The sequence below is a fragment of the Salmo salar genome, chromosome 12, assembly GCF_965601325.2.
Source record: "Salmo salar chromosome 12, fSalSal1, whole genome shotgun sequence".
NCBI lineage: Eukaryota > Metazoa > Chordata > Actinopteri > Salmoniformes > Salmonidae > Salmo > Salmo salar.
In genome coordinates, this window is record NC_138302.1 from 39,299,655 (window position 1) to 39,325,662 (window position 26,008).

Sequence of the window (26,008 nt, forward strand, 5' to 3'; positions counted from 1 at the left end):
GATACAGCCTGGAATTGAACCGGGGTCTGTAGAGACGCCTCTAGCACTGAGATACAGTGCCTTAGACCGCTGCGCCACTCGGGAGCCCATAATATGGTCATTCTTTTTCAGTTTGTTCCATACAGGAAGCGGGGAAATATTGGTGACCAACTACAAACATTTTTATTCATACATTTAAATTGAAGAATAGATATTTGACATAGGTGACAATGGTTAACAGTCAAAACCCATCTCAGAAGATGTTAAAGTGGTAGAGAATGTGGGTATAAAGCTGTGTGTGTCTTTGTTCAGGCAAGCCAAGTGATAGAAAGTGGTGCTTGCCATTCAAGGATTCGCCCAAAAGTAAATTAACATTAATACCTATTAAACAACCTATTTGTTGTTGCTTTTCCCTCATGATGGCAATGGTTGAGCCCAAGAGAACCACACCGATAAATACTGGCTTGATGATTTCCTTTTTAAAAACCACACTTGTGCAGTTCTACTAACACCCAACATGCAGAGCAGATTTCTAAAATATGGGTTAAACAGGTTTTGATATGATCGTTTTTCTTCCATTTGGTGCCTAAGGAACACAACACAGATAGTTAAATCTTCAAAATCCTGGAATATGTCTACGACAATCTAGACTGGCATAGGGTATGATACTGTAAGTAGGTACTAAGACAATGTCCTTCAATATTGAAATCGTAACCAGCATCCTGAAAACAACCCCTTACAATTGGGGTAATAGTTCAGTAGTTGATGGGAAATACAGTACTATCTATGCAGCAACACAGCAAGTGCTGTACATTCACACAGAGAAGAGAAAAAGTGCCTGCATCAGTCTTCCAGATTAACCTTGTGATGTTCTAAAGTAATTCCTTAACCTACAGAATGATAGGGCATTACCTAAACCAGTGGTGGTATCCTGCCAGTGTATCAGCCCACTCTAGCACAGCATAGAAGTGTAGCACAGTCAAGCTACATGGCAGTCAGTCCAGAGTCATAGATGTACAAATCTGTGAATCTGACATAAGCTTGATTTTGAAAGGTAATGCTTTGTTTCTGTGTGTATCTGAGCGTAATATATACAGTTGAAGTCTGAAGTTTACATACACTTAGGTTGGAGTCATTAAAACTCATTTTTCAACCACTTCACAAATTTCTTGTTAACAAACTATTGTTTTGGCCAGTCGGTTAGGACATCTACTTTGTGCATGACACAAGTCATTTTTCCAACAATTGCTTACAGACATAATTTCACTTACAATTAATTGTATTACTATTCCAGTGGGTCAGAAGTTTAGATACACTAAGTTGACGATGCCTTTAAACAGCTTGGAAAATTCCAGAAAATGATGACATGGCTTTAGAAGCTTCTGATAGGCTAATTGACATCATTTGAGTTAATTGGAGGTGTACCTATGGATGAATTTCAAGGCCTACCTTCAAACTCAGTGCCTCTTTGCTTGACATCATGGGAAAATCCAAAGAAATCAGCCAAGACCTCAGAAAAAAATGTTAGACCTCCACAAGTTTGGTTCATCCTTGGGAGCAATTTCCAAATGCCTGAAGGTACCACATTAATCTGTACAAACAATAGTACGCAAGTATAAACACCATGGGACCACGCAGCCGTCATACCGCTCAGGAAGGAGACACGTTCTGTCTCCTAGAGATTAACGTACTTTGGTGCGAAAAGTGCAAATCAATCCCAGAACAGCAAAGGACATTCTGAAAATGCTGGAGGAAACAGGTACAAAAGTATCTATATCCACAGTAAAACGAGTCCAATATCAACATAACCTGAAAGGCTGCTCAGCAAGGAAGAAGCCACTGCTCCAAAATCGCCATAAAAATGCCAGACTACGGTTTGCAACTACACATGGGGACAAAGATCATCATTTTTTGGAGGAATGTCCTCTGGTCTGATGAAAAAAAAATAGAACTGTTTGCTATAATGACCATCATTATGTTTGGAGGAAAAAGGGGGAGACTTGCAAGCCGAAGAACACCATCCCAACCGTGAAGCACGTGGGTGGCAGCATCATGTTGTGGGGGTGCTTTGCTGCAGGAGTGGGTGGTGCACTTCACAAAATAGATGGCATCATGAGGAAGGGAAATGTGGATATATTGAAGCAACAGCTCAAGGCATCAGCCAGGAAGTTAAAGCTTGGTCGCAAATTGGTCTTCCAAATGGACAATGACACCAAGCATACTTCCAAAGTTGTGGCAAAATGGTTTAAGAAGAACAAAGTCAAGGTATTGGAGTGGCCATCACGTCGCCCTGACCTCAATCCTATAGAAATTGTGGGCAGAGCTGAAAAGGTGTGTGCGAGCAAGGCGGCCTACAAACCTGACTCAGTTACACCCGCTCTGTCAGGAGGAATGGGCCAAAATTCACCCAACTTATTGTGGGAAGCTTGTGGAAGGCTACCCGAAACGTTTGACCCAAGTTAAACAATTTAAAGGCAATGCTACCAAATACTATTTTAGTGTATGTAAACTTCTGACCCACTGGGAATGTGATGAAAGAAATAAAAGCTGAAATAAATCACTCTACTATTATTCTGACATTTCACATTCTTAAAATAAAGTGGTGATCCTAACCAACCTAAAACAGTGAATTTTTAGTAGGATTAAATGTCAGGGATTGTGAAAAACTGAGTTTAAATGTATTTGGCTAAGGTGTATGTAAACTTCTGACTTCAACTGTATAAATTTATTTAACTGTAGCATTATCAGCGAGTAGTTACTGGCATCAATTGCACATTTCCCCCCAGAAATGAAATAAAAATATATGATTACCCTAATGACAGCAACTGGTATTGTAACGTTATCATTCATATGCCAACATAAGAAAAATATAAGTAATCAACATTAGGATGCACAGGGGGCTTAAAAGAGAATACACTCATAAGAAAAACAAAATATCAAAACCTCTTCAGATCAAATACATACAACCGGTATGTGCGCACACACACTACACGACTTTGATTGAAATGTGAAGCTGTAGCCCCAGCAATATGTGGATATGTCAAGCCAGGAAACTCTTGCAGAGAAAGAAAATAAAAGACAAATATACAAAGTAAAATGGCAGCACCACACCTCAATTCTCTGTAAAACCATTGTAAGTGTGTGCATTATCTTACAAGGTTTATTTAAAAAAAACAAAATGATTGCGGTGAAAAGGCAGTAATAAATAGGGTGTGGCAGTCAGTTGGCAAGGCTACAGTGATCCCCTGGCATGTGTGCATTCAAATGTGTGTCTGGGTAAAGCAGTCTACATGTGGCCGGGTCAATCGTCCTTTGAGTGATGGGCGTCCAGGTTGACCACTTGAAGCTCTGTGAGGTTGCTGCTGCTTGACTGCTGACCAATCACCATCTACAGGTCAAAATGAGAGGGGATTAGGTGACAGTAATGTTGAGGTGACCGTAATGTTCAGGTAACTGTAATGACAGTAGAGTTGTGGTGACAGACAGACATGGGTGTCATTACCGGGTGGAGCTGCACTGCTGACACAGGGATCTGAACTGTCCCAGGATGTCCTGTGAGGAACACCTGCGATACAGCACCTGGGGGGGGGGGGGGGGAGAAAGAGTCCAATAGATGAATCGCACATATACGAGCTAGTAGAGTTGGCCGATATTACGAGAGTATCGTCTATTGAGGATGATCGACAGCCATTGTCGACAGTGACAACATCATGACATGACAGACGAGACTAAGGTAATTTCAACTTGACTGCATGCCACCATGCAGTAAAGAGCAGAGTCAGGCAGCACACAGCAGTGCATGGGTGACATTCCGAGAAAATTGCCTATATTCCTATTTGTTATAGCCCATTTCAATAAATTTTATATTTACAGAATGCAAGAGAACAATGTAGACAGAGCTAAGAGTTTCACCGAAGCAGCACAAAATGTCCAGTCAGAATGTCCTCTCTCAAATGTCAGATGATCTGGACCAAAAGCCGAAGTCTATTTCTATAGGATCGGACACGCTAAAAACTAATGATGGGGAGAAAAAAAAAAAACAGTTACATTTTGCAATATTTTGGTACGACAGTATAGATATTTGACTCCAACTAGCTTGTGCTAACCGGCTCTACCTGCACCTAAACTCCGGTATTTGTCATCTTATAGCTGACTGATCAAAACTTGTTTCCTCATGCGCTCAAGTCTCTCTACAGCTGACATAGACTATACCAAACATTAGGAACACCTTCCTAATATTGAGTTGCATCCGTTTGCCCTCAGAACAGCCTCAATTTGTTGGGCATGGACTCTACAATTACATGCTATGAATATGGGACCAAATACTTACATTTTTAGTACTTTAATACACATAAGGGAATTCGTCCCAATACTTTTGGTGCCCCAAAATGGAGGAGGATTATGTACAAAAAGTGCTGTAATTTCTAAACAGTTCACCCAACATGGATGAAAATACCTGCAAATGATTATTGACAGACTGCATTTGAACCTCATAGTCATTGTATCATTTCAAATCCAAATTATTGAGTACTGAGCCAAAACAACAAAAAAGTTGACACTGTACCAATACTTTTGGAGCTCACTGTATATCAGCACCCTGTTAGGCCAGTTGTGGTGTCTGGACTCTGATTGGCTCACCGGGGTCATGGGACTGCGTATGGGCTGTCTGTGGGAAGGTGTTGAGCACGGTCAGACTGCCGTCGCCCAACGAAGTCGTAGGTGTGGCGTACATGACAGCGTGGGCGCCGGGGTACATCATGTGACCACCCATCGACGAGGGCACCGAGGACGTGACGATGGTGGTGGGGAGGCTCACTGGAGCAGGGAGACAGGACAACACGGGCAATGAGGTGTGCATATCAATATTCTGTAAGGTTCATTTATACAATTATGAATGGTGACTTCAATGTGTAGAACAGGTCATAGTGAAAAAGAAAACTACGTTAATAAAAAGGCAACTAAGACAAAAAATAGAGCCTGCATATCACTTGTACTGCAAGTACATGAAATATCTTTCAATTAGTTAGCTTTGGTTTTCAGATGGAATACTGTTGTTTGATCTCCTCACCTTAGTGATATTGACATTTCTCGGTTGTAGTGCCTTTCACATTTCTATATCCACCCTTCAAGTGGGATCAACATTATCCACATTTATGGCATCAAAACTATCCTAATCAGTACCTTTGAGTTTGGAAAAACTGTTTCACAACCAAATCTCTATTATAGAAGGTGGTCCAGACACCTTTGTGATTTCACGTTTTTGAGAAACACACAAAAGGGAATATAACATTGCGGATAAAGTTTGGAATGAGAATTTCATTTGTACAACCTCTAATGCTGCCACAGTCATCTCCCTCTTCAAAAGGGGGAGACACTCTAGACCCAAACTGTTACAGACCTATATCCATCCTACCCTGCCTTTCTAAGGTCTTCAAAAGACAAGTTAAACAGATCACCGACCATTTCGAATCCCACCGTACCTTCTCTGCTATGCAATCTGGTTTCCGAGCTGGTCGTGGGTGCACCTCAGCCACGCTCAAGGTCCTAAACGATATCATAATCGCCATCGACAAAAGACAATACTGTGTATTCGTCGACCTGGCCAAGGCTTTCAACTCTGTCAATCACCGCATTCTTATAGGCAGACTCAACAGCCTTGGTTTCTCAAATGACTGCCTCGCCTGGTTCACCAACTACTTCTCAGACAGAGTTCAGTGTGTAAAATCGGAGGGCCTGTTGTCCAGACCTCTGGCAGTCTATGGGGGTGCCACAGGGTTCAATTCTCTGGCCGACTCTTTTCTCTGTATACATCAATGATGTCGCTCTTGCGGCTGGTGATTCTCTAATCCACCTCTACACAGACGACACCATTCTGTATACTTCTGGCCCTTCTTTGGACACTGTTAACTAGCCTTCAGACGAGCTTCAATGCCATACAACACTCCTTCCGTGGCCTCCATCTGATCTTAAATGCAAGTAAAACTAAGTGTATGCTCTTCAAAAGATTTCTGCCCGCACCCTCCCGCCTGACAAGCATCACTACTCTGGACGGTTCTGACTTAGAATATGTGGACACTACAAATACTAGGTGTCTGGTTAGACTGTAAACTCTCCTTCCAGACTCATATTAAGCAACCCAATCCAAAATAAAATCTAGAATCAGCTTCCTTTTTCGCAACAAAGCATCCTTCACTCATGTTGCCAAACATAGCCTCGTAAAACTGACTATCCTACCAATCCTTGACTTTGGCGATGTCATTTACATAATAGCCTCCAACACTCTACTCAGCAAATTGGATGCAGTCTATCACAGTGCCATCTGTTTCGTCACCAAAGCCCCATATATTACCCACCACTGTGACCTGTATGCTCTCGTTGGCTGGCCCTCGCTTTATATTCGTCGCCAAACCCACTGGCTCCAGGTCATCTATAAGTCCTTATTAGGTAAAGCCCCGCATTATCTCAGCTCCCTGGTCACCATAGCAGCACCCACCCGTGGCACGCGCTCCAGCAGGTATATTTTATTGGTCACCCCCAAAGCCAATTCCACCTTTGGCCGCCTTTCCTTCCAGTTCTCTGCTGCCAATGACTGGAACGAATTGCAAAAATCACTGAAGCTGAAGACCTATATCTCCCTCACTAACTTTAAGCATCAGCTATCAGAGCAGCTTACAGATCATTGCACCTGTACATAGCCGATCCAACTACCTCATCCCCATATTGTTATTTTATTTATATATACATATAAAAAAATCCTCTTCTCCTTTGCACCCCAGTATCTCTACTTGCACATTCATCTTCTGCACATCTATCACTCCAGTGTTTATTTGCGAAATTGTAATTATTTCGCCACTACGGCCTATTTATTGCCTTACCTCCCTAATATTTCTCAAAAACATGTGAAATCACAAAAAAGGTGTTTGGACCCTTCTATAACATGACATTTACATCAAAATAGGGATTTGGTTGTAAAAAAGGAAACTTCTACTTTAAATCATTTTAACGATGTGTGTGAACCCTGGATGACTGACAAGGAGCGCTGTATTGAAGCCACAACGCAGCCATTTTGGTTCCTTTAGAAATGCATTAATTAAATGTCAACATTCATTTTTGACAAGTATATTCTATTACAGACACCTTAATGCATACTTTTAAAATGATATTATGTGAACTGAACACTAATGTTACTGTCCACAAAGAAATACTGAAATATGCATAACTTTGACCTTGAAACATTAATGAAATACTGTAGAATTCCATACATTCCTATGGAGGACTGCTCCTTCTGAGGAGTACTAACGTGGCGGCCGGTGGCTTCAAAGCCTCCCGTTGGTCAATACATAGCATCAGCAATCCAGGGTTTATATATACACACACACACATCATTGGTTAATCTTGATTAAAGGTCAGATTGGATTACCAAATCCCAAACCAAATTATCAGAATCATTTTAGTTTTTCGGTTTTGAAATACCAAAAATCAAACATTTAATCCAATCCGATTGCAGAAATCAGAAAAGTCTTGAAAAACTGGGCCCAATAGCGAGAGGGTTTACTCCATCAAAATCTGTCAATGATAAGCAGACCGCCTGCCTTCCCGCCATTGGGACGACTCCCATTGTTAGGGCGGAGACAAGACCATCTCATCATTATTTACAGTATCTCTGCCTATGAGAAGGCAAGGAGAAGCAATTACCATAATGTTCATACCTGTCCAGTCCTTTCAGAACTACAGGAATGCCTAGTGAGGAAGAGCTAGAGCCTAGAGGTCAATTTCGGATTCACTTGCCACTAAGAAGTAGCACTCATGTCAGTCTCTCTATTTTCCCCTCTAGATGGAGCTACTGCTCTGCTGCACCAGTCATTCCAGACCCTCCTCCTTGGGATTGGGTCCATCAAGGAGCCCATTTCATTATTTCATCAACTTGTAAACAGACCGCTGCTTGTCGCATTTGAGAGTGGGGTAAATAGCCTACTAGTCATCATATAGCAATTTAACATGACTTTTTCCCCTCTCCTCATAATACTAATATTATCGCAGTGCTGTTTCCTCCCCTCAAATCACATTGGCATAATAGTAAAATGGGCTCATAAGCACAGACAGACTGCTGTGAGAGTGTATGGTTGTTGTTTACCTGTGGAGCTGCTTGTGATGTGGGAGAGGTCACTGTGGCTCACAGAGCTCTGCTGACTGCTGGGGTGAACCTGAATGGCCTGCAGCTGCTGGCCCATCCCTCCACCTGAGAAAGATGCACACACACACACACACACACACCTAGAGTGAGAATATTAATTTTCCATTCAACTATTCTGCTATTTTTGCACACTCTTTATAGAGGCCAAGTTTGCATGTTACCTCTGCCAGGTACATCACTACAGTTGGGTGGTAAATATGAACGGGTTAGTTAGGAGTGTGTACCAGTGAAATGGTGTGGACCAGTTAAGTGGCTGAGCAAGGGTTAACTGACCTCCCGAAAAGTAACACAGACTCCCCGTCTATACAGCTGTCATATATGCTATTTAACACAAAAATGTGTTCCATTTGCAGCCGTTGTGATTTTACAAATGAAGTACTTGGGATATTACTACTGTCAATTTTAAAGAATGTGCATAGCTGTTAGCCTACTTTCACTACAGTTCATGAAGATGAACACCAAGTGAGATATAAAAATGACAAGCAATGTTCCATCTAAGCTGCGTGCGTCCGCTGAGAGAAGCACGAGCACGAGTTTTCCCTGTTCGTTAACACTATCAATGTTTCCCTTTACTGTGGCAATTGTGATTGAATCAATGCAATATTAGTCACTTTTAATGCAACATACCGAAACAAATACTATGCAAGACTTCATATGCAAAACTAACTAAGAGATTTTGTTGTAGGCAGAACGCATCAGAGTAGGAATCTATCGCATTGACACACGACTCAGCCCATACTCTACACAGACCGGTGCAGCATAACCAAATCAGAGCTGCAGGAGGCCTATATGCAAATAGACCAGGAGGCCTATATGCAAATAGACCATTGCCATACAGTAGATCGATCTGTGCAATTTAATTTGAACTGGACTGTGTTTACAGCATGAGCGACTGAGTAGATGCGCTTGTTTTGAGATCAAAGCAAGAGCTGCATGTAGCCATGTGTGCACATTTTGTTCATATCCTTTGCAAGTTAGTGAGTTATTAGCCCAGCTATAGATAATTTATAGTCAGCAATAGGGTAGTGACTGCTTCCTACAAGAGCACAAAATGTTTCTAACATTTCTAAACATATTCTTAAAAGGGAGAGTTATATTTTGAGACAGGCTTGAATAAGTTAAGTAGCCAACGGGCAGCAAAATTAGTCTGATGCTCTGTAATAATGGTATGGGAATAATAATGCATTTTATTTTGTAAAGTGCATTATTGCATCAAACACCACAATATTGGTATACTCCTTGTCTGAAGGACAAGTGGATAAACAGGTTAATGTCAAACCCTGCAGAGTCTCATGGAATGTAGGCCTACATTGAACACCACCCATTGGCTGCTACTGTAGGCTGAATGATAGCGGTTTTCTCTCTGTGCTAAAAGTTTATGGGATGCATTTTCTCCATTGTTTTTGATGGTAGGCCACTCTGGTAGGCCACTCTGGTAGGCCTACTTTATGCTCAAATAGCCATAGTAGCCTACTTGGCCACTGTTAAAACTGTAACTTAAAGTAGCTACAGCCTCAGTGTTCACAGTAACCGCACGCTGGAATTTTTCACAACGTTCAAGTGCACTAAAAAAAAACATTGGACACAAGTGTGGAACTTTCTTTCAACTCCCGTTTCTTTCCATTCGCTAAGACAACTGATAAAACCCTGGGGGGTTATTTTTAACCCTGCTCAAAAAATAACTTGGGGCGTCGGCTTGCATATGTGGACAAAGCCATCTTTTCTATTTCTTGTGATAACAGTGGTGCTACACACAATCAGTAACAGCCTTAATGCCCCCCCCCCCCCACACACACACCCTCATTCAGTAACAAACACTGACCAGTGAACAGACTAAAATATCCTCTCTCCTATATTCCTGTCCCTATCTACACACTGACTGCTACTCCTCCCGCTCCTAGTCCCTAAAATATAGTTACTGTTTACCCTTCCATGAGTTTTATTATCCATCCTTATTGCCTCCCTTTGTCCCGTCAACAAATGAAGCCTCTCCTGTGACTGCTTGCAAGATGAGCACCATATTTAAACCTCATAAGAGTTCATTCAAACCTGCTTTCTCACTGCATTGTAAATGTTAGTTTTTTTTTTGCCTTTATCGATATGTAAAGAGATACAGACTAAAGCCCAGAAAGAGACACTGATACAGGCTCAGACAGACAGACAGACAGAGACAGACAGACAGACAGAGAGAGAGAGAGAGAGAGAGACACACCGAGATGCATAGAGAGAAAGTGAGGTAAAGGCAAACCGAGAAAAGGACGCTAACAGAGACAGAAATATTGGGAGATACAGTTCTGAACAGCGACAAGCGATAGCTACAGAGAAATTACTGGGATCCTAGATGCAAACAAACCGGGCTCAATTTGGAGACACTCGACACAATCTTAGAGTGAGAGATGCATGCAGACAGAGAGAGACGGACCCTAAATCCCAAATCAACCCCTTGGTGTAGATCGGAGAAGATCAGATGTGTGGAGCAATAGTGGTAGCTCCATCATGCCCTCTGATAGGTAAGGCAGAATGGTCAAAAAAAATAACAAAATTGGTTAAGCTGTACACTTAAGGCGGCTGCAGTCGCACAGAGAATAAATTAATCATTGAAGATTATGTATGTTGTGCAGACCATTTCTTTCATTAAAAGGCAGAATTGTTGTCATATTGCTTGCCAAAAGTGTAGGAGCTAGGGGTTGATTTGCAATTCAGGGAAGGTTGATGCTTGGAAGTATCGTGGCATGGAAACAAAACATGACACGGTGGGGTGAAGAAGCCCCTGACCTGTGAGCGAGACAGTTGCAGGTAGGCGGAGCAGGGTGGTCTGCTGGCCCTGCTGTGTGTGCCCTGCGGTAGCTGTGGTGATGCTGGTCTGGGCCAAGGGGCCCTGGAGGGCCTGCAGCTGACTGAGAGGAATGGTGTGCGTGCCAGGGGGAAGCGTTGCGCCTAGAGGACGCGCAGAGAAGATTAGCGGTGCACAGGTCTCTCGCAGTGGAACTGACGCATAGACAAAGAAAACTCAAAAACACACAACACAGTGAGAAAGACGAAGATAGAGGGAAAACGGACACAGCCACACAAACAAAACAGCCACAGGTAATACAGCATGACTGACAAAACATACTCAAACATAGTCAGACATAACACAGCCTCACAGACAGAGCAAAGCCTCAGACAAAATACAGACAGCTTCACAGAACAAATACAGCGTTACAGGGAGGAAAAAAAAACCAGCCATACACACAAAACAGACAAACCACATGCACAAACACACACACAATAAAACATTTTTATTGGGGTGAAATATTCTCAAAAACAAAACAAAATGACAATTCTGAAGCAAGGGAACAATTCAGGGGGGTGAATAGAAGAAAATAAAGTTGGGTGCAACATGGAGGGGGTAAATGATAAGGCAAAGAAAGTGAGATAAAAAATAAAAACAGGAGACCCCCCTTCACTCACCAGACATGAGGGTGAACCCTCCGGGTAGCATGACGCTCGTTGACGTGGCCGAGGTCTTCAGCACCGTGCCGTTGGCACTGCTGGTGGCACTGTGAGTATTGATGCCCGCCGAGACCTGCCAGCAGGTGGCAGGGATGCTGTTCTGCAAGTGCATGGCCACGGAGGAGGAAGTGGAGGATGAGGACGTCGACGTGGGTTGGGTGTTGACACCGGCAGGCAGATTGGCCATGGTGAACGTCGGCTTCATCATGTCCTGAGAAATGGAGAAAGCAGGAGAGATACATTTACGATATTGATCTGTTAACAGTGCATTTGGAGAGTCTTCACTTACATAGCTTATGATATGTAGATCATTTGATAGCCAAATTTGTACAGATAAGGATGTACCAACCAAATGTATTTGCGTTCCCTCATGCCGAGAAACATTGCAGATAAATGATGCACTCTGTCCATCTCAGTCAGCACAGTTGGAGTGTTTTTAGATTTTACAAGTTGCTGATACACGTCAAGGATTCCATTGAAGGGCTAAGCTTCATCTCCTGGACACAAGTAGTTTGTGAGCAAGCTGGCGTGCTAACTATCTTTATGAAAATCAAAGCAAAGCAGATTTGAGTCTGGGGATGGGAGGGGAGAGACAGCGATGAGATGAGATTCAATTTTGAACAAACAATGCTGGGAAATAATTAGAGGCGTAAGACCCCTCGCTTGAATTGGCAAACTATCAAAGAAAATAGTTAAATATGCTCATGTAGCTCACCAAGATCAAAGCCAAATAGCTCGCTTGCTTTGGTAGCAATTGTCAAGTAAAAAAAAATATATACTGTCCGTAAAATGTATATAGTATGTATAAGCTGAAAGTAGAAGCCTAAGAAGTGTTGTCCACTAGTTTAATCCAATTAGGGGAGGGCTGGTAGGGTTAGTAAATAATAAAATGAAAATATATTTTAAATTATTTAAGATAATATACCGTGCATTCGAAAAGTATTCGGACCCCTTCCTTTTTCCACATTGTTACATTACAGCCTTATTCTAACATGGATTCAATTAAACGTTTTCCTCATCAATCTACACACAATACCCCATAATGACAAAGCAAAAACAGGTTTTTAGAAATGTTTGCTAATAATTGTTTTACAGAAACTAAGCGCAAACCAGATGGGATGGCGTATCGCTGCAGAATGCTGTGGTAGCCATACTGGTTAAGTGTGCCTTAAATTCTAAATAAAATCACAGTGTCACCAGCAAAGCACCTCCACACCACCTCCATGTTTCACGGTGTGAACCCCACATGCGGAGCTCATCCGGTCACCTACACTGCATCTCACAAAGACAAATCTAAAATTTGGACTCATCAGACCAAAAGGACAGATTTCTTGGCCCAAGAAAATCTCTTCTTATTGGTGCCCTTTAGTAGTTCTTCACTGCAATTTGATCACGAAGGCCTGATTCACGCAGTCTGCGCTGAACAGCTGATGTTGAAATGTTTCTTACTTGAACTCTGAAGCATTTATTTGGGTTGCAATTTCTGAGGCTGGTAACTAATGAACTTATCATCTGCAGCAGAGGTAACTCTGGGTCTTCCTTTCCTGTGGCGGTCTTCATGAGAGCCAGTTTCATCATAGCTCTTGATGGTTTTTGCGACTGCACTTGAAGAAACTTTCAAAGTTTTTGAAATTTCAGGCTTGACTGACCTTCATGTCTTAAAGTAATGATGGACTGTCATTTCTCTTTGTTTACTTGAGCCGTTGTTGCCATAATATGGACTTGGTATTTTACCAAATAAGGCTAAATTCTGTATACAACCTTAAGCTGATGCATTAATTTGTGGAATTTATTTTCTTCTTAACTTTTAACAATGCACACCTGTTAATTGAAATGCATTCCAGGTGACTACCTCGTGAAGCTGGTTTAGAGAATGCCAAGAGTGTGCAAAGCTGTCATCAAGGCAAAGGGTGGCTACTTTGAAGAATCTCAAATATATTTTGATTTGTTTAACACTTTTTTTGGTTACATATGATTCCATGTGTTATTTCATAGTTTTGATGTCTTCACTATTATTCTACAATGTAGAAAATAGTAAAAATAAAGAAAAACCCTGGAATGAGTAGGTGTGTTCAAACTTTTGACTGGTACACACACACACGTTTTTAAATATATGGGGGATTGGAAATGATGCAGACAATTACATTGTGGCTTCTATCAATCTATCTGCAATATTAAAGCTGATTTAACCCCTGAAAAAAATACTGCTCAAAAAAATAAAGGGAACACTTAAACAACACATCCTAGATCTGAATGAAAGAAATAATCTTATTAAATACTTTTTTCTTTACATAGTTGAATGTGCTGACAACAAAATCACACAAAAATAATCAATGGAAATCCAATTTATCAACCCATGGAGGTCTGGATTTGGAGTCACACTCAAAATTAAAGTGGAAAACCACACTACAGGCTGATCCAACTTTGACGTAATGTCCTTAAAACAAGTCAAAATGAGGCTCAGTAGTGTGTGTGGCCTCCATGTGCCTGTATGACCTCCCTACAACACCTGGGCATGCTCCTGATGAGGTGGCGGATGGTCTCCTGAGGGATCTCCTCCCAGACCTGGACTAAAGCATCTGCCAACTCCTGGACAGTCTGTGGTGCAACGTGGCGTTGGTGGATGGAGCGAGACATGATGTCCCAGATCTTCTCAATTGGATTCAGGTCTGGGGAACGGGCAGGCCAGTCCATAGCATCAATGCCTTCCTCTTGCAGGAACTGCTGACACACTCCAGCCACATGAGGTCTAGCATTGTCTTGCATTAGGAGGAACCCAGGGCCAACCGCACCAGGATATGGTCTCTCAAGGGGACTGAGGATCTCATCTCGGTACCTAATGGCAGTCAGGCTACCTCTGGCGAGCACATTGAGGGCTGTGCGGACCCCCAAAGAAATGCCACCCCACACCATGACTGCCCCACCGCCAAACCGGTCATGCTGGAGGATGTTGCAGGCAGCAGAACGTTCTCCACGGCGTCTCCAGACTCTGTCACGTCTGTCACACGTGCTCAGTGTGAACCTGCTTTCATCTGTGAAGAGCACAGGGCGCCAGTGGCGAATTTGCCAATCTTGGTGTTCTCTGGCAAATGCCAAACGTCCTGCACGGTGTTGGGCTGTAAGCACAACCCCCACCTGTGGACGTCGGGCCCTCATACCACCCTCATGGAGTCTGTTTCTGACCGTTTGAGCAGACACATGCACATTTGTGGCCTGCTGGAGGTCATTTTGCAGGGCTCTGGCAGTGCTCCTCCTGCTCCTCCTTGCACAAAGGCGGAGGTAGCGGTTCTGCTGCTGGGTTGTTGCCCTCCTACGGCCTCCTCCATGTCTCCTGATGTACTGGCCTGTCTCCTGGTAGCGCCTCCATGCTCTGGACACTACGCTGACAGACACAGCAAGACTTCTTGCCACAGCTCGCATTGATGTGCCATCCTGGATGAGCTGCACTACCTGAGCCACTTGTGTGGGTTGTAGACTCCGTCTCATGCTACCACTAGAGTGAAAGCACCACCAGCATTCAAAAGTGACCAAAACATCAGCCAGGAAGCATAGGAACTGAGAAGTGGTCTGTGGTCCCCACCTGCAGAACCACTCCTTTATTGGAGGTGTCTTGCTAATTGCCTATAATTTCCACCTGTTGTCTATTCCATTTGCACAACAGCATGTGAAATGTATTGTCTAGCAGTGTTGCTTCCTAAGTGGACAGTTTGATTTCACAGAAGTGTGATTGACTTGGACTTACATTGTGTTGTTTAAGTGTTCCCTTTATTTTTTTGAGCAGTGTATATTTTAAGGAATATGTTTGTTGAGTGAATATGTTTATAAAAAAATGTAAGTGTTGAGTGTTGGTCCCATGTTTCATGAGCTGAAATACAAGATACATTTTTTCCATACGCACAAAAAGCGTATTTATCTAAAATGCTGGGCACAAGTTTGTTTTCATACCTGTTGGTGAGCATTTCTATAAGTATTTCTGTGTAATAAAACTATTTTATGGGGGAAAACTTTCTGATTGGCTGGGCCTGGCTCCCCCATGGCTGTGCCCCTGCCCAGTCATGTAAAATCTATAGATTGGGGCTTAATGAATTTATTTAAATTGACTGACTTCTTATGAACTGTAACTCAGTAAAATCTTTGAAAGTGTTGCATGTTGCATTTATATTTTTGTTCAGTATAGTGTAGATCAGGGGTGTCAAACTCATTCCGTGGAGACCCTAGCGTCTGCAGGTTTTTGTTTTTTTCCCTTTCAATTAAGCCCTAGACAACCAGGTGGGGAGTTCCTTACTAATTAGTGACCTTAATTCATCAATCAAGTACAAGGGAGGAGCAAAAACCCGAAGACACACGGCCCTCTGTGGTGTAGAAAATCATTGTACCATCTAAACCGATGTGAAATATATTTTCCATAACCAAAAATATTGTATTTTAAGCTGGTGTACAAAACTTTAACCTCTACAGGATGGGTATCCCTAAACCGGGACGGTTGTTGCTAATGTGTGCTAATGTGACTGGAATGAAGTTGTATACAACAGCCAATTTTCCGGGATATAGACATATGGGCAGAAAGCTTAAATTACTGTTAATCTAAATGCAGTGTTCAATTAACAGTAGCTATTACAGTGAAAAAAAGACCATGCTACTGTTTAAGGAGTGCACAATAACAAAAACGTGTTATCATGGCAACAGGTTTGATACATTCCCCTCTGAAGGTAAATAATGTACTTCCATTCAGTAATCTTGCTCTGATTTGTCATCATGAGGGTCCCAGACATAAAATGTAGCATAGTTTTGTTTGCTAAAATAAATGTTTTATGTTCAAATGTAGGAACTGGGATCTACAGTTTGACCCCACTGCTGTCTCTGGCTCCACACCGACCCTGCCCAGACATCTAGATGTGTGAAAGTGTATAAGCTAATGATCCACTACATATGACATTCCTGGGAGTGTGGCAACTTACATTTTTTATTACCATTGCATTTTTGTATATTCTCTATAGTTATGTACTTAAATGTATAAATTGATCAATTCGGCACATTTGGGCAAACTCCTGGCAGACTTGATTCATAATAATGCGCAGTAATGTAATTCTTCACCGGACCAGTCTGAAACTTTGCACACATCTAAATTACAGCTAGACTCCTATCTGAAAGTATGGCCTTTCTCTTGCATTATCTTCTACAAGATCTAAGGTGTTATATTCTCCTACATTAATTTCACATTTCCACCAACTTCAACGTGTTCCTTTCAAATGGTATCAAGAATATGCATATCCTTGCTTCAGATCCTGAGCTACAGGCAGTTAGATTTGGGTATGTCATTTTAGGCAGAAAAAATTTTTTTTAAATATTAAAAATTAAAAAAAGGGGTACGATCCTTTTAAGGCTTTTAAGTAAAACACACACAAAAAAAACATAAGTACAGCAAGCATAGAAATAGTGCATATAAAACAGATATACTGCTTCATAGACTTGCTTTCAATGAGAAAGACAGATTTATAACACACATTTCTATGTGAATTTGGCCAGGTCGCCCAAACGTGATATATTGCAGCTTTTAGTGAATCGGGTGTTAAATGAGATGAAAAGGAGACTGGAGTGCCACTTTAACAGTTGCCATGTACTTTCTGAGCTTGCATTGGGTGTATTCAACGTTAACTGCATTGTTTACGTGTGTCCTGTTTATAGCGCAGTGGAGAGAAAATGCACAGATGTGTGCCGCAGTTCTACTAAGATGTGACTGTTTGGCTTAGTAATAAACAAAAACCGCAACAAAAGATCATGCAAGGGGGAAACTTGTACAGCAATATTTGGGCAGCAGGCTGGCCGGCTACTAGTCAACTGCAGGACATGTCAAGTGTGTCGACAGCAATGCTGCGTTCAGCCGCACCTTTGATCCAGCAGCGCTAAAAATGAACGTTTGAAGCGCTTATGGAAATGTCAAAATAACATTTGTTAGTGGTGATACTTAGTTCCATTGAATATACAGTCAGAAACCTAATTAAATGATCAATGACACACACACACACACAAAAAAACATACAAAAGGAGAAAAAGAGAAAAATCTTCAGAAACGGTATGGAATTCAAGGTACAGCATGTAAAAGGAACCGGTATCAAACTGTCAACGATGGGACATTTTAACCATGGCCGTTTTGGGGGCCCACAGGGAGGTACTACCTCAAGGGGTGTCAAACTCATTCCACTGAGGGCCGAGTGTCTAAGTTTTTTGTTTTTCCCCTTTCAATTAAAACCTAGACCAGGTGAGGGGAGTTCCTTACTAATTAGTGACCTTAATACATCAATCAAGTACAAGGGAGGAGAGAAAAACCGCAGACGCTCGGGCCTCCGTGGAATGAGTTTGACACTTGTACTACCTGAATGTGTCCAATTAGAACAAAAATTGTTGCTTCCTTGTTTGCAAAACATTTCGCTACGGTGTGCCCTACTGAACACAATCCTGTTGGGGAATGGAGTGTTTGAGTTAGTTCGTACGAACATATTTGCAAAAAGAAACCAACTCAACTGACCGCATTAATTGTCTTGCATTCATTATCGTGCATTCTAGTCTAGGGCACTTGGTTTCCTTTTCTTTCTAAAGGACATCTACATTAGCCTGTATTTCTTTTTTAACCCAGGCGCCCGTCCTCGCAGGAGGCCTTTTGGTAGGCCTTCATTGTAAATAAGAATTTGTTCTTAACCGACTTGCCTAGTTAAATAAAGTTTAAAAAAAAGCCTATTTGAACAAGTTATCCCTCTGAGCATAAGTCCATTTCCTCCTCCATAAACATTTGCTGAACGAGTCTCTTCCAAAAGAGAGGGGACAAAACTAGTAAACAAACAACCCGAGGGCCTCGCGGCTCACCTCCTGTCAGGGAATACCACCACGCAACAAGCTCCCAGCCGGTCTCTTTACTGAGAGTAAAGCAAACAATGAAAAACTAGGTTACGAGTGTTATGCCCTACTAAGTTTGCTTTGGATGGCCTGCTTCTTGTTATGACACTGACTGTGGGCGTCTGTCTGGCTGTGGTCTGATTGATTCAGTCCAGAACCCCAGCCAAGCCCACTTTTGCTCCTGAATAGCGTCCCTGTCCATCTGTATTTTAGTGTTCCTGACAACAGCTTCCTTGCACCAGTGTGCGGATCTACCTCGTCGTCTGTACTGTCTTTCTATCAGTGCTTTGCACAACACCACGACTGAGAGGTGCCTAGTCAGACAGACAACCCTTTAACCTCATTTTAAAAAAGCAATTTCCTCTCCACAGAGTGAACAGTGAGGATTCCTCCCACCACATCAGCTGTGAGCCGAAGTAGTACCGTGGTTCATCAACGACCAATTATATTTCAAAGCAAGTCTGGCTCTTGGTTGAGTAAAGAAGCTTAAGGAGCTGAAAAAAATCCCCCGATTCCTAGCCACAAACGCTGATAATCTAACACAGAATTAGTTTCCATTTCGTCAAACTAACTGCGCATCATGATGACATGATTTGTTGTCATAAGCTTCTCTGCTCTAAAATGGGGGTCAATGGGCCAGCCATGAATCCAAAAAATATTGATGTGAACTTGTGTAGCTCACGCTATAATTCCAAAGTGAAAGTGTAGGCCTGTGCCTGGTAAATGAGCCAACTACATGACCATCCGAGGAAGCTACCATTTCTTCCCCTCTGCATTAAACCAGGTGAGAGAGGAAACTTTGACCTCAAGTGGACAATAAAGCTCAAGACTAGCCCAACGAAGGCCTTTTATTTACTCAAGCAAAAGATTTAGCGTCGGGTAGGCGTACGTCGCTGAACCTCCTCACATAGAGCTCACCACGTTTCCTTGAAAATCATGGTCTCCAACCAACGCTGAACACAGCTGCAGCTTATATGGAATGCAAGCAGCCCTCTGCCAAGAGAGGAACTAGAGGAAACCATCCCATATATGGACAAAGAGGCCAAATCTTATTTTTATCAATCTGCTGTGAAGCATTTCAGATGTGTTTATTTTTCATATGCTCATGAATAACAGTGAAGTCTAAGGAGACTTAACACTTAACCCATCGGTCAGCTTTGGTTAAAGGACCCTGTAGTGATGTCAACCGTTTAAGCAATATTATATCCTGTGAGGTTGTAATATGACTTTGATCCAACAATTTTTGTTGTTGAGTAAATACATTGTTTTGGTGGCTACAAAAGGTTTCTCTGGCTGGGAAGTTTGTTCTCCCACACACTTTTTACCAGAATAGGTGAAACTACCACTGGCGAGTGCCTTTAATTCTAACACAGTCTGATATTAAGACAGCCAACACCCTTTTCAAGGGATGCTGAATGCTACTACAAGTTAAGACATTCTACACAGGTTTTCTTTCCGGCACTGCATAGTAACCTAGGAAACCTCTTCGGTTCTGAAGCCTGTGCCCATTTCCCAACAGGAGAAAGAATAAACAGAGCAACAATATACCTCTTACAGATTATTATTATTATTATTATGCACAGTAGGCCAAAGAGTGACATCAACATGTTTGTTGATCTATTAGTTCGAAAATCACCTCCATGCAACTGCTATGCTAAAATCACCATATAAAGACAGCATTAGGCAACTTGATGCGTGGTAACCCAGGTGCTCTGAAGCAGCTATCCGTGGCGTTAATCCCAGGAGACTGTCTAACCACCTCACCTTGGTGGGCTCTGCACAGCCGTCACCCTCCGACACCTGGTAGGTGAGGTCCGTCTCCTCGAAGCCTGTGGCGCTCATGCGCTGGTCAGTGGATGGGTCGTTGCGGGGCGGCGAGTCGGGCGAGTTGAGGCACGTCTGGATGAGCGCCTTGCCCGTCTCACTGGTAATCATGGGCTGGAGCTTGCGTGTGGCAAATGTGTAGACGTGGCCCGTCTCGCTGGCCACCAGGAGGAGGACCTGGGTGCCCGTTAGAGTGGAGAGCTCGTAGGCCTGGGGGAGTGGGAAGAGGGATGAGAGAGCGTCAGGCATTAAATCAAACTCAATGTAGCCCTTTCCACCCACATCCCTGTCATCCCGTATACGGGTTGAAAAATGGCAGAGTTTGTCATTGATAAGTGCCTGCATTGGAACGCAGTGGCTGTAGAATAACATGCTATACATGGCACAGTCTCAGGTTCACCACTTCACAGCGCTGTATGGGTTGACTGACAGCTGTTCTAAAGTTGAGCATGTGCGCAACAAGATGCCCCCCATCCCTCCAGATAAACTGGGCTACTTCCGCACATTTGTTGTCTGAGTGAGGGAAATGCTGTAAAATCGAGAGGAGTCGATGTGTTCTGAAAGATGAGACGTTGAGGGTTATAATAAATACCGCTTTGATGTGTGCTTCACATTTCCATATTTGAAGACATGTAATTTACAGTATCAAGCTTTATGAGCGCTGTTTAATCCACAGTTACAAGGACGATATGCATTATACCCTGGGTTGTCCTGAACACAATGAGCTTATGTTTGTCGTATTGTGAAGAGAACTGGACGCGGAACACGCACTTAACCTGTTAGGGCTAGGGGGCAGCATTTGCACGTCTGGATAAAAAAAATGTACCCGATTTAATCTGGTTACTAATCCTACCCAGTAACTAGAATATGCATATACTTATTATATATGGATAGAAAACACTCTAAAGTTTCTAAAACTGTTTGAATGGTGTCTGTGAGTATAACAGAACTCATTTGGCAGGCAAAACCCTGAGACATTTTCTGACAGGAAGTGGATACCTGATGTGTTGTATTGACTTTAAACCTATCCCATTGAAAAACACAGGGGCTGAGGAATATTTTGGCACTTCCTATTGCTTCCACTAGATGTCACCAGCCTTTACAAAGTGTTTTGAGTCTTCTGGAGGGAGATCTGACCGAACAAGAGCCATGGAACGATGATGTCCCATTAGACACCTGGCGCGCGAGTTCATGTTGGGTACCCTCGTTCCAATACGTTATAAAAGACTATGCATTCGTCCACCTTGAATATTATTCATGTTCTGGTTAAAAAAGGCCCTAATGATTTATGCTATACAACGTTTGACATGTTTGAACGAACGTAAATATATTTTTTCCCCTCGTTCATGACGAGAAGTCCGGCTGGCTTAGATCATGTGCTAACAAGACGGAGATTTTTGGACATAAATGATGAGCTTTTTTGAACAAAACTACATTCGTTATGGACCTGTGATACCTGGAAGTGACATCTGATGAAGAGAATCAAAGGTAATGGATTATTTACATAGTATTTTCGATTTTAGATCTCCCCAACATGACGTCTAGTCTGTATCGCAACGCGTATTTTTCTGGGCGCAGTGCTCAGATTATTGCAAAGTGTGATTTCCCAGTAAGGTTATTTTTAAATCTGGCAAGTTGATTGCGTTCAAGAGATGTAAATCTATAATTCTTTAAATGACAATATAATATTTTACCAATGTTTTCTAATTTTAATTATTTAATTTGTGACGCTGACTTGACTGCCGGTTATTGGAGGGAAACGATTTCCTCAACATCAATGCCATAGTAAAACGCTGTTTTTGGATATAAATATGAACTTGATAGAACTAAAAATGCATGCATTGTCTAACATAATGTCCTAGGAGTGTCATCTGATGGAGATTGTAAAAGGTTAGTGCATCATTTTAGCTGGTTTTATGGTTTTGGTGACCCTGTCTTTGACTTGACAAAACATTACACACAACTCTTGTAAATGTACTGTCCTAACATACTCTAAATTTATGCTTTCGCCGTAAAACCTTTTTGAAATCGTAAAACGTGGTTAGATTAAGGAGATGTTTATCTTTCAAATGGTGTAAAATAGTTGTATTTTTGAAAAATTTGAATTTTGACATTTATTTGGATTCAAATTTGCCGCTCTTGAAATGCACCTGCTGTTGATGGAGTGCACCACGGGTGGCACGCTAGCGTCCCACCTAGCCCATAGAGGTTAAATTACAATCTGTTTCTCTGAAGTGCCTTTTCAAAGCCTAACACTGCGAGATCATATTTTATAACGTGGCTAGCCATGTTGGCAATAGAATAAGCTTTCAAATTATGCCCACCTGACCCAGATTGCGATATATAAATGTGAACAGCAATTGTGATGGTGGGGACGCAGAGCTTTGTTCAAAAATAAAAAAACTACAAGTGTGCTTGCCTCAGTTCCTCAATGGCAAAGCTAGGAGAGCTCAAAAAAAGCACCTTATAGTTGAAAGTTCTTTCCTTGAGTCAAAAGTGCATTGAAATTACTTAGGAACTGTACACAGTTTGGAGAGGTGTGTGACCTCTTGGAGACATCAGTTCGACCCCTCACTCCAAACCATTGTAATCGTTTTCATATCTTGCACCTACTCCAAAATGTAAATTAATATTCTTATTATGTTACTGAATGTGCAGTATCCAAGTATTTTTTATGTCATTGTTGACAAATGCGGTGAAAAGTACAGTAAAAGGCCTCCCGGGTGGCGCAGTGGTCTAAGGCACTGCATCGCAGTGCTAGCTGTGCCACCAGAGACTCTGGGTTCGAGCCCAGGCTATATCGCAGCCGGCCGCGACCGGGAGGCAATGGGGCGGCACACAATTGGCCTAGCGTCGTCTGGGTTAGGGAGGGTTTGGCCAGCAGGGATATCCTTGTCTCATCGCAGTGCACGCTGACCAGGTGTTTCCTCCGACACATTGGTGCGGCTGGCTTCCAGGTTGGATGCGTGCTGTGTTAAGAAGCAGTGTGGCTTGGTTGGGTTTCGGAGGACGCATGGCTCTCGACCTTTGCCTCTCCCGAGTCCATACGGGAGTTGCAGCGATGAGACAAGACAGTAACTAGTAACAATTGGATACAACGATACTGGGGAGAAAAAGGGGGTAAAAAAAGAAAAGTACAGTAAATTTAAAATGCACAAAATCAACAGTGTAAGGTTTGGATTCAGTCTTTGATCTGAAATAATCCAAATGTAATAATTTCCCCATAATCTAATTTTCTGGTTATGCATATGCTTTTTATAGTTCTTCTGTTAGAAACATTTCAATTGGGCCAGATCCACATAGGCCAATATCCATGAGTGTAAGGGGCTAAAATGCCTTTGAAACTGCAATACACTTTACAGTAACACAATAAAAAGAGAGAATGTGATTGTCAGTGCACAAATGAATCATCCATTGATCCATTTTAATGCTAAAATACATGTTAGAAATAGTAGCCAAATTCTAATAAATAAATAAAATAACTGCTTAATCAAAAAAAAATCTAATCGGACAGACGCTTGTCTGAGTAGACTTCTTTCGTTAATGGCGAACAGCACTTGCACACTGATGTTTCTATGTATATACGGAGGTCACCAGATGTAGGCCCTTGCATACATCTTTATCAATATATTGTAACATTTGTGATAGGCTATACTGCACCTATTGCAGTTGCAGTGAATAGTGGTGTAAGACAAAATGGATGAATTAATAAATTGATTTGCATTTAGGCCTAGAGTTTTTGTTCACAGGGTCTCAATGCAAAGTCATTTGAGACCTCATGAAAAGCTGTATATAGAGAGTTCTCATCTATACTATTCGTAGCCGTCTATTTACCACCACAGAACGAAGCTGGTACTAAGACCGCTCTCAACCAACTCTAAGGCCATAAGCAAAGAGGAAAATGCTCACCCAGAAGCGGCGCTCCCAGTGGCCGGGGACTTTAATGCAGGCAACCTTAAATCAGTTTTAACTCATTTTTACCAGCATGTCACATGTGCAACCAGAGAAGAAAAAAAAAAAAATCCTAGACCACCTTTACTCCACACACAGAGATGCATACAAAGCTCTCCCCAGCCCTCCATTTGGCAAATCTGACCATAATTCTATCCTCTGGATTCCTGCTTACAAGCAAAAACTACAGCAGGAAGTAGCAGTGACTCGCTCAATATGGAAGTGGTCAGATGACACGGATGCTACGCTACAGGACTGTTTTGCTAGCACAGACTGGTATATGTTCCTGGATTCATTCAATGGCATTGAAGAGTATACCACCTCAGTCATCGGCATCATCAATAAGTGCATCGACGACATCGTCCCCATAGTGACAGTACATACACATCCCAACCAGAAGCCATGGTTTACAGGCAACATTAGCATCGAGCTAAAGGCTAGAGCTGCCGCTTTCAAGGAGCGGGACACTAATCCGGACGCGTATAAATCCCGCTATGCCGTCAGACGAACCATCAAACAAGCAAAGCATCAATACAGGATTAAGATTGAATCCTACTACAGGCTCTGACACTCGTCGGATGTGGCAGGGCTTGAAAATTATTACGAACTACAAAGGGAAACCCAGACGCGAGCTGCTCAGTGACTCGAGCCTACCAGATTAGCCAAATGCCTTTTATGCTCACTTTGAGGCAAGCACACTGAAGCATGCACGAGAGCACCAGCTGTTCTGGATGACTGTGTGATAACGCTCTCGGTAGCCGATGTGAACAAAACCTTTAAACGGGTCAACATTCACAAAGCAGCTGGGCCAGTCAGATTACCAGGACATGTACTCAAAGCATGCACGGACCAACTGTCAAGTGTCTTCACTGACATTTTCAACCTCTCCCTGACCGAGTCTGTAATACCTACATGTTCCAACCAGACCACCATAGTCCCTGTGCCCTAGGAAGCGAAGGTAGCCCGCCTAAATGATTACCGCCCAGTGGCACTCACGTCGGTAGCCATGAAGTGATTTGAAAGGCTGGTCATGGCTCACATCAATGGCATCCTCCAGGATACCCTAGACCCACTCCAATTCGCATACCGCCCCAACAGATCCACAGATGACACAATCTCAAACACACTCCACACTGCCCTTTCCCACCTGGACAAAAGGAACACCTATGTGAGAATGCTGTTCATTGACTACAGCTCAGTGTTCAACACCATAGCGCCCACGAAGCTCATAACTAAGCTAAGGATTAAGGGACTAAACACCTCCCTCTGTAACTGGATCCTGGACTTCCTGACGAGCCGTCCCAAGGTGGTAAGAGTAGGCAACAACACGTCTGCCACGCTGATCCTTAACACAGGGGCCCCTCAGGGGTGTGTACTTAGTCCCCTCCTGTATTCCCTGTTCACCCACGACTGCATGGCCAAACACGACTCCAACACCATCAACTTTGCTGACAACACAACAGTGGTAGGCCTGATCACCGACAACGATGAGATGGCCTATAGGGAGGTCAGAGAACTGGCAGTGTGGTGCCAGGACAACAACCTCTGCGTACGGCCCAGTACATCAGTTGGGCCAAGCTTCCTGCCATCCAGGACCTATATAATAGGCGGCGTTAGCAGAAAGCCCATAAAATTGTCAGAGACTCCAGTCACCCAAGTTATAGACCGTTTTCT

At 42.6% G+C, this 26,008-nt stretch overlaps 1 protein-coding gene across 3 annotated transcripts in view; it reads right to left on the reverse strand.

The window, feature by feature from the left end:
* Positions 1-143: 143 nt before the first annotated feature.
* The window catches only part of LOC106564784 (serum response factor), a 32,578-nt gene continuing 6,713 nt past the window's right edge, over positions 144-26,008 (reverse strand). For 2 of the 3 annotated variants that reach the window (XM_014131148.3, XM_014131150.3), the window contains exons 2-8: positions 20,324-20,593; positions 11,627-11,879; positions 10,949-11,110; positions 8,114-8,218; positions 4,618-4,794; positions 3,482-3,558; positions 144-3,367 (exon numbers count right to left, since the gene is read on the reverse strand). In XM_014131148.3, the coding sequence (XP_013986623.1) occupies positions 3,281-3,367; positions 3,482-3,558; positions 4,618-4,794; positions 8,114-8,218; positions 10,949-11,110; positions 11,627-11,879; positions 20,324-20,593 (1,131 nt within the window). In that variant the 3' untranslated portion in view covers positions 144-3,280. The remainder of the gene's footprint in view (positions 3,368-3,481; positions 3,559-4,617; positions 4,795-8,113; positions 8,219-10,948; positions 11,111-11,626; positions 11,880-20,323; positions 20,594-26,008) is intronic. The other variant, XM_014131149.3, reaches the window with a different exon arrangement.